Below are 9,758 nucleotides of genomic sequence, written 5' to 3'. Positions count from 1 at the left end.
CCACTTCCCACATCCACAAGTGCCTCTGCTAAGCTTGATGGGAAAATGCACATGTTGGTCTCTCACCTCAAATTCATCACCACCACATGGGGTTGCATAGCATAGCCTATACTCATCTGATCTTGCTTGCAGAATCTTTACTACATAGTCAATCAGGTCCATATCCCTCATGCCTATAACTTTGTCAAATCTTGAGCCAATCCTCTTCATTCCCCACTGCCTTATAGCTGCAATATAACAGTCACACAAAAATGTAATGAAAATAGAGCATGCATGTGTTAATGCAAGTACTTCTGTGTTGATGTGGTTACCTTCAAGTAACTTCAGAAAAGGTAGATCTCTGTAGGGTTATGTGCATGAGTTGAAAGACTCTACAAAATTTTTTGTGTTAAGATCATAACACAGTGAAGTATCAAACTTATGCCTAGGCTAGACCTTAGTGCAGGTCTCTAAGTATTCAACAACCTTAGGATTGTACTCAAGTATTTTCTTCATTGCTTTGTTGAATACATACTCATTGTATGCATCAGCTTCAATCCAGAACAGCTTATAAAAGGCTGAACCACTAAATCCTTTGGCCTTGCAGTTTATGTACAAGTGTTGGCAACACACTCTTCTAGTAGCTCTGGGAAATGTGTCATGAATTGCTGTGTCAACACCCTGCAAGCAAAGCCATCAGTTAATACAGTTGTTACTACATGAACAAGTAAATCAGATTATATAAAGTGTTTTAGAAAGTGGCTTACCTTCATTCTGTCAGCGATGAAAGTCTAATCATCTCTACTGCAACCTTCCTTCTCAAACAGAATTTTCAAATTCCTTAAGAAATAACCCCAGCTGTCAATGCTCTCAGTGCCAACCACTCCATAAGCAATGAGAAAAATCTCATTGTTCCCATCCATCCCAACTGCAGGGAGCAAGATTCCATTGAAATGCCCACTTAAGTGAGCTCCATCAATACCAATTATGGGTCTACAGCCCCTCAAGAATCCCCTGCATTAGGCAGCAAAAGAAAAAAAAACAAGCCTTGATACTTGGTGGCTCATTTGCATTTGATTCACCCCAAGTGACCAAAGCATAACTCCCTGGGTTTCTATCCTTCACCATTTCAGCATACTTAGGCAATACTGAGTATGCCTCTCCAAAACCCCCATGAACCCTCTCCTTGAAAATTGCCTTCACCTTGTAAAAGAGCCTTTTTTTAACTTCAATCCTAAACCTTTCCATACAAAGTCTTTGCAAAGACTCAACTGGGATGTTAGGATTTGCTAGAATGTCTGACTTCAAATGTCTACACAGCCACTCAGATGTTACAACTGGGTTAATCTCCAGCCTTCCACAACTTCTATGCTCCCCTGTCAAAGTCTTAATTGCCCAGCCGACCTTGTCTGTCATGGTGGAGGCATGAATTCTCCAGTTGCAACCATCTACAGCACACCTTGCAATGTATCTTGTTTTATCACTCTTTTCAACATGAACACCAAATCCTTCTTGCATGTAATAGTCTTTGAAAGCTTCCATAAATGATTTCTTGTCTCCAAATATCAACCATGGCTCAAGTCTTATGGCCCTAAACTCTTGATATGTCCATATTTTACCATTCCTGTAGGTCTTATCCATGGTTGAACTGCCATCAAGATAATCCTAAAACTGCTTCTCAAGAATGTCATCATAGAGACAATCTAACTTTGTCTCCTCCTCTATGAAGTCACCAATGTCTGCTTCATAATTATCTTCAGCTTCCTCACTGTTAGATTGTATGTAATCATCATCTTCACTATCACTGCCAGACTCATCAGACCTCTCCTCTATTTCAGGTGCTTTATTCCTTGCTCTATTTCTCTCTGATCTCCTTAAAGTAACACCTTGCCCCTAAGAAGTAACCTTTTTGGCAGCACTCTTCTGGACCTAAATCCCTCAGGTCTAGATTTGCCTTCCTTTTTAGGTTTACAACTGCTAGCTGCTGCAGAAGATTCAGGTTGATTTGAAACTGGTGGTTGAGGTGGTGGGGCTGTTTGTGGTTGAGGGGAGGGTGGTTGAGGTGGTGGGCCTGTTTGTGGTTGAGGGGAGGGTGGTTGAGGTGGTGGGGCTATTTCTGGTTCAGGGGAGGGTGGTTGAGGTGGTGGGGTTGTTTGTGGTTGAGGGGAGGGTGGTTAAGGTGGTGGGGTTGTTTCTGGTTGAGGGAAGGGTTGGGTTTTTTTTTGGGTGTTTTTTTCCTTTTCTTTGGAGTCATTTTTCTCTTTGGACCTGAGGTTTTGGGGTAGAGGAGAAGTTGGTTGAGATTTTTTAGGTGGAGTTGAGGGTTGAGTAGTTTGTTCAGGCTGAGGTAGGGAAAACCTCATCAGCTTTTTGGGTGCCAAACACTCTAACATACTGAAGATCACCCCCATCAACATTAGCAACAGGAACCTCAACTACAACTTTACAAGGTTGTTGTTCCTCCAACTCTCTCTCAGCCTGGGCCTTTTCATCTTCCAACCTAGCCTTCTCAGCCATGGCCTTAACCCTTCTTTGCCAATTACCCAAAGCATCCACAAACACTTGTTTAGGAGTTTGTTCTTCCTCTAAGTAAATTACTATTGTTTTCTTACCTTGAAACCACTCCCACATTTTCAGCATTTCCCTATCCCCACTTAACTCCAACTTCCTATTAGTTCTAAGTGGAATAACATACAAACTAAAGCATTTGGGAAGGATCACATTTTTCTTAACAGAGTCCTCAAACATAAACTCATACAAGTCCATTAGACTTGTTCTGTCAGTATCATCAACCAGTACATCAAACCCCTTATCTCTGTAATGGACATCAAACCACACTCTACTCATCCTATCAATAACAAATTACAGACATATTACTATATTGAACATCAACACAGATGAATCATTTCAACAACCACATACCAAAGCGTAACATACGAATACAAAAATTGCAAAAAAAAGGAAGTGAAACACTTCACAATCACAAACCATAACAATGCCAAATCAATACCAACAAATAACAATTATTATCATGAAATTTAAGATTAAACACACATGTCAATTCAAGTAGTCACATTTAAATGAAAATTTCAGAAAAACCCTAACCCTAACTCAATTTTCGCTAAAAATGCCAGATTCAAAACGCGTAATGAAGATCGAAAGTGCGATTATTACCTTGCTTGCTATCTCAAACACCCCAAAGCCAAATTCAAGTGCGTTTTGCTTCTACTTCCTCCCCTACTTCGTCACCGTTGTTCTTGTTCGCCCAACTTCAACACCAAAAAAAGATTCAATTTTTAGGAGTGTTTTGTATAAGTGTTCAACAAAGCTTCTTGTTTGATTATGGATTCTCAGTGTTTGAATGATGGTGAAAGGTCGAAGAACAGAGAAGAACAATGAGGGAGGGGAATTTTTGATCTAACTTGAAGAAGTCAGAGAGTCAATGAGGTTTAACGTGCCATTAACCCTAACAAAGGGCATAAGGGCATACTGTTCATTTCATAGTAACGACAAACTAACGTCCAGAGCTCATTAATGGCACGTCATGTCATTGTACTATTTGTGAGTGACATTTGGTGAATTATGAAAAGTCCGATGACATTTGGTGAATTTTCAAAATTCTCAGTAGCATTTGGTGAAATAACCATAAATAAAATGAGAAAGTGTTTAAAAAAAAAAAAAAAGAATGATTTTTGACTGTTGGATAATATTTAGATCTAACGGTTGATATCACATCTGATTCATTAAAATTTCTCCATGTTTACATTATTTGCCCTTTTGGAGTTTTTCGATTTTTTTTACGCTGCACTCTTCTCTCTCTCTCTCCTCCTTGGAAGCGCGCTCTGAGTTCACCATTGAAGCGACTTCTGAACTTTCTCTTCTCCATTGAAGCAGTTTCTAAGGTAAGATGTTTTCTTGTAATTATCGAATGTCAATTTCACAATCTAGGGTTTAGTTTCTCACTATCGTTGATTTAATTTTTAGTGTAGTCAATTAGGGTTCTTCTAAGGTGGATTATTCAACTGTTGGTTTAAATTACTGAAGTTATTAAATATCAGAGCGGTCGATTTTGTTGCTAGAATTTTACTATGCTTAATTTTCGTTGAATTTCTTAAGCGAAGGGATTTTTATATGAATTTTTTTAGCCTAATTTGGTTGCAAATTTGTTACAATTTTCGAGCCAATTCGAGTATACGAGCCGAGGCCCGAGCCGAACATGGGCTTTGAAGCTCGTGAGCCAAGCCGGCCTACCTATTGTGTTTTAGCCGAGTTTACTTTTATTCAGGCTTGGCTTGAAGGTTAACAAGCCCTTCTTAGTTGATAATAATATATTTGACAGTTACAGAATCTCTACTTATTCTCCGTTTGTCAATTGATAATATAGTTGATTGAATTATTTTTCTAATATTGCTGAAAATTTTAAAATTTTAGAGTTACAGTTAAGTTGTTTATTCAATTCTGGTTGCTCTTAGTTGGGTAAAGTGTTCGGTATTAGAGAAATGAACTTGCATTTGAATTTTGGAAAGGGGGAAAATCCTTTCAAGGAGTGTCCCGCTCCCCTCTCCCTCGAATGAAAAAGAAGTAAAGGTAAAATGTCTGAGAAGAAAGAAAACGGTGTATGTCTTTGCTGACATGTTTGATATGATGAGTGTTCATTTAATCGTATATGAAAAATGAGTGGATTTTTTTTGGATGCTATAGAGCCATTTTGCCCTGGACGCTTCAAATTTTAGAGTACTTGATGGCGTTGATGCTTTCTCCTTAGAGGGTGGTGACGTGTCATGTATTAACCTTGCAGATTAGCGAGATTACCCTGTCAGTTTTTTTCTTGAACATTATAAGGAATAGGAATCCTGGAGGAAGGTTGAAGTATGTGTTTGTATGGGGCCATACGATCTGAAATGACTGTGAATGTAATTTAAATATGATGAAACTATGAAAAAAATACTTGGTGTAGAAGGTTCAGAAATTGTACTGGAGCTGGTGAGCATCATAATAGTTGGTGTCATTAATTTGAAACCTTTTCAATGCCCAGGGTTTTGCTGCTTTGTTTGTAAGCACTAAACGGTAGATAAGTAAAAAATTTATTTTATTCTATAGCAATTGCGTTACTAAAAAACCCAACATTTACAGATATTTCCAGGAAGTGTTCCACATTTGATCCTCTCTCTCTAACTATTGATGTAAATTCCTTGATTGATGTTTGGTTTTAATGGACTAATATTAACCTGCACAGTTATGCAGAGGGTCTGAAAGCAATATTATGTGTCGTATCTATGGATTTTTTTGAGGGTTCTAAGCTTTTAGCCCCCCCCCCCCCATTATTTTTGCTCTCCCTGATTTCATTATCTTGGGATTGGTTCTTGTTGCTCTTTCCTTTTACTTTTATTGGCAAATTTGTCAGGGCTTTATATTGAGGGAGTGATCATTGGACTTTCTGCAAGTTAATGCCTGCACTTAGTGTTAAAATATTTTGCAATGTATTATTATGCATTTTGCATCCGATAATTTACTTGTGCAGCATGTTGGAGTCACATAGTTACACTCTGGTTTTTCTCTTTCTAAATTAGTCTCTTTCGAGAATTTCTGTACCCTCTCTGGGAAACATGATCTAGCTGTTATTGAATATTACAATTTGAATTTATTGCAGGTCCTAAGTCTCTATGTAGATACCCAGGGTCAAGAACTAACCGAAGTGCTGAGGTACTTGGAGGAGATCCATACAGCTCATGCATATTGGTTGACATTTCTCGTTTTCTTGACAAAGATTCTAAGGTAGTACAGTTAATTAATTTTCGCTGAAAATATATGCCAGAAGGATTAGTTCGGCTCATTTTGTTTAATTGTGTTCAGTTATGGAGTGCAACAAAGAAGAGGCCTTGAGGGCTAAGGATATTGCTCTGAAGAAATTGGAAGCAAAAGACTTTCCAGGGGCTCGTAAGTTTGCTTTAAAGGCTCAGCAGCTTTATCCTGATATGGAGAATATTGCTCAGATGATTTGTGTTTGTGATGTGCACTGCTCAGCAGAGAGCAAAATGTTTGGAAGTGAATCAGACTGGTATGGCATTCTTCAAATTGAACAGAAAGCAGATGATACATTAATTAAGAAGCAATATCGCAAGTTTGCTCTTCTTCTTCACCCTGACAAGAACAAATTTTCTGGCGCTGAAGCTGCATTCAAGTTGATTGGGGAGGCTCAGAGAGTGCTTCTGGATAAGGAAAAAAGGTCATTCTATGACATGAAATGCAAAGCATCTTGTCAACCAGTAAGACAAAACCAGCCTCCTCAGCAGAGAAGTAGGAATCTCAACACTGGTAAAACAGCAAAGGCTCAAAACAATGTTAAAAGCAATTCTAATTCACATGTCAAGGATTTTAATTTTACACATCAAGAGCCAAAAAAGCAGCCTCAATCAGAAGCTGCCAACGGGAAGGAGACCTTCTGGACCCAATGTCCTTTTTGTGCAGTTCGTTATCAGTATTACAAGGAAGTTCTGAATAGAGCTCTCCGTTGTCAGCATTGCAAGAAGCCCTTCATTGCCTATGATATGCTTGCTCAAGGTACACGACCTGGATCTGATGCAACTCAGCCTGTATTTTCTGGTCAAAACATTCCTAATGCGAATGCCATGGGATCAGAGACTGTGAATGAGAAGCATGCTTCTGATGGTGGGGTTCTGGCTGGGAAATATGCAGAAGCAAGTCGATCACAGAAATCCAGGCAGGCACCTAAAGGTCCAAATAAAGTGGATGTGGAACAGACATGTAAGCCCTCCAGGAATGTAAACAGTAAGAGAGGGAAGAAGCATGAGGAAGAGTCTAGTGAAAGTTTTGGATCAGATAGTAGCCTGGAGTCTGAAGAGATAGAAACACAAACAGACGCAGATTCTCTGAGGGCGCAACAATTTGACAGTGATGGTGATTGCTGCACTAGAAGATCAAGGCGGAACAAACGGCACGTGTCATACAATGAAGATGCAAGTGATGATGAGCATATCATGAACCCTTCAAAAAAGGCAAAGGACAATGGACCACCTTGTCCCACAACAGAAGAAAATGTAGATGCTTCAGAAAAGAGACAACAGTCTGACCCATCAAAGATATTTGCTTCTGCTTCTTTGAAAGAGAGCAAGGGAGAGTGCAGTAAGTTAGATGGAAGTGAAAATGGGGTTGAGTCAACCAAGAAAGGCTTCGAAGCTGATGATGACTTCACATTGTCTAGCCCTGAAACAACGCCTGAGCCAACGTTTCATGAATATCCAGACCCGGAATTTAGCGATTTTGACACGCTTAGAGAAGAGCAGTACTTTAGACTTGGACAGGTTTGGGCTGCTTATGATACTACAGATGCGATGCCTAGATTCTATGCCAAGGTCAGGAAAGTTTTTTCTCCTGGCTTTAAGCTGCAGATAACTTGGCTTGAAGCTAACCCAGATGATGTGTGTGGAAAACAATGGGTGAATTCTGAGATGCCAATCTCTTGTGGTAAATTCAAACATGGTGATTCGGAAATTACAGAAGATCGTCTTATGTTCTCCCATGAGGTTTGTTGGGACAAAGGCGGTCGTAAAGATTCTGTCTTGATATATCCTAAAAAAGGAGAGACATGGGCCATTTTCAAGAATTGGGATGCTGAATGGTATTTAATTCCAGAAAGTGGCAGAAAGTTTGAATATGAATTTGTTGAAATACTGTCTGATTATGATGAAACTGTTGGGATATATGTTGCACAGTTGGGTAAGCTGAAGGGTTTTGTTTGTCTGTTTTGCCGAAAAGATGAAAGTGAATTACAAATACCGCCTGCTGAGATCCTTAAGCTCTCCCACAGGGTACCTTCGTTTAGAATGAGCGGTAATGAGAGGGTAAATGTTCCTAAGGGTTCATTTGAGCTTGACCCAGCTTCTATAACCTTGAACCTTGAAGAAATCACCCTTTCTCAATCAAATGGAAACACTTGCTTTGTTGGGGAATCCACTAAATTAGAAGTGAATCCTGGTGCAAAGGCTGCTAAAAATTCATTGCCTAGTTACTGTGATAATGGTAAGGGTAATCAGGTGCATGGGAGCAAATTAAATACTTATGTTATTGCTCAAGACATTCCAGATCCAGAATTTTACAACTTCGATGACCTGAAATCCATTAAGAAGTTTCAACTAAATCAGGTTTGGGCTTTGTACAGTGATACTGATGGCTTGCCAAAATACTATGGCATCATTAAAAAAATTGATGTTCTTCCACAATTCAAGGTGCAAATAGCCTGGCTGGAAGCCTGCACTTCGCCAGCTGATATGATTCTATGGAAGGTAAAGGGGATGCCAATTTCTTGTGGGCAGTTTAAGATTAAAAGTAACAAAGTTCAAACATATACAGGAAATAGTTCCTTTTCTCATGAAATACGTGCAGATCCAACGGTAAGAAAGAATGTGTATGATATCTATCCACGAAAAGGTGAGATATGGGCTCTTTACAAGAACTGGAATGCTTCTATGGTAGTTGCAGACTTGCAGAAGTGTGATTACGACATTGTGGAAGTCCAAGAGGACAATAGTTCACATATTAAAGTTTTGTTCTTAGAGCGTGTTAGTCCTTTCTACTCAGTTTTCAAGCCACAGACGAATATTCACACTAGAGAGATCTCCCGATATGAACTGCTTAGATTCTCCCATCAGATTCCTTCTTTCAGGCTCACAGATCAGAAAGATGGTAGTTTAAGAGGCTTTTGGGAGCTTGATCCTGCTGCATTCCCCACTCAATCTCTGTACAAATCGTAGGGCAGTTCTTATCTTTTGATGACTCGTTTTTGCTGTTGTAGCTGCAATGCATCTCAACTTGATGGGATTTGAAATGCTGGAAACTATCTTAAAAGAACCCTTTCAGATCTGATATAATTTGCAGGCGCATCAAACGATTGGGGCATGGATATGATCCTTCACCTGGTGAGGGTCTGCTGTCTTGTGCCACATTATTTCTAACTCTTGATATCATGGCAAGTCTTGCCTTTTTTATTGAACAGGTAATTAAGGGAGCTAAGTAGGTGGAAGCGAACTATTTGCTAATGTTAGCTACATGTTAATTGTAAAGTCTCATTCCAACAGAAACAGTACATTTTCTGTTATCATGGTGTTGAAATTATGCTTTGGTAGGTTAACTGCATTCAGTCAATAGTTTAGCTATTGCAGTTACATTCGTATGTATGGTTTCCATTTATATGCATCTGATGTTAGTGGGCTAATCCTGTGAATTATTCATATTGTTTTCCGGCTCTTCCATAATTTTTTAAGGTTTCTATGGTTTGAAAGCCATAACAACTGTTTGTCTATGACATCTGCTTTGATCATGGTTGCTGAAATAAATATACAGGCTCTGCAGTAGTTTGGCTATGTTTTGGTCATTAAATGTGATCTGGCTGCTTACATACCAGCTGAAGAGGTTTACAATAATACTACGTATTACAGTGTTGTTTTTAAAGGTTAGTAGTATTTATTAAATTTTAACCGTAGTCTAAAAAAACTGAAGTTAAATAATTGGCAAAAACGTCTTTATTGACATCAGCAATGGTATCAGGTGAATGGAGCAACACAACCTTAAACGGGTGATGAAATAAGGAACCTATTTCTTCCTCTATTTTATAATAATTGTAACAATTTAATTGAAACAAGTTTTAATGTTCAACTTTGACAATTAATATTTGTAATTATATCGTACTTGTATATGTAAGGAAGAAATAAGGAAATTATGCATAAAGACTACTCAAAAAATACTTTTCATGCTAGCAAAAG

The 9,758-nt window shown here is 38.7% G+C and overlaps 1 protein-coding gene across 1 annotated transcript; it reads left to right on the top strand.

The window, feature by feature from the left end:
- Positions 1-3,630: 3,630 nt before the first annotated feature.
- LOC110699739 lies at positions 3,631-9,359 on the top strand. Its single transcript, XM_021877264.1, has 3 exons — positions 3,631-3,881; positions 5,630-5,754; positions 5,833-9,359. Exon 3 carries the CDS (start codon positions 5,835-5,837, stop codon positions 8,748-8,750), a length of 2,916 nt encoding a protein of 971 aa, XP_021732956.1. The 5' UTR covers positions 3,631-3,881; positions 5,630-5,754; positions 5,833-5,834; the 3' UTR covers positions 8,751-9,359.
- The last annotated feature ends 399 nt before the right edge of the window (positions 9,360-9,758 follow it).

Source organism: Chenopodium quinoa, unplaced genomic scaffold (genome assembly GCF_001683475.1).
Source record: "Chenopodium quinoa cultivar QQ74 unplaced genomic scaffold, ASM168347v1, whole genome shotgun sequence".
NCBI lineage: Eukaryota > Viridiplantae > Streptophyta > Magnoliopsida > Caryophyllales > Amaranthaceae > Chenopodium > Chenopodium quinoa.
Note: the sequence above shows the minus strand (reverse complement) of the source record. Positions and strands in the feature narration are given on the sequence as shown.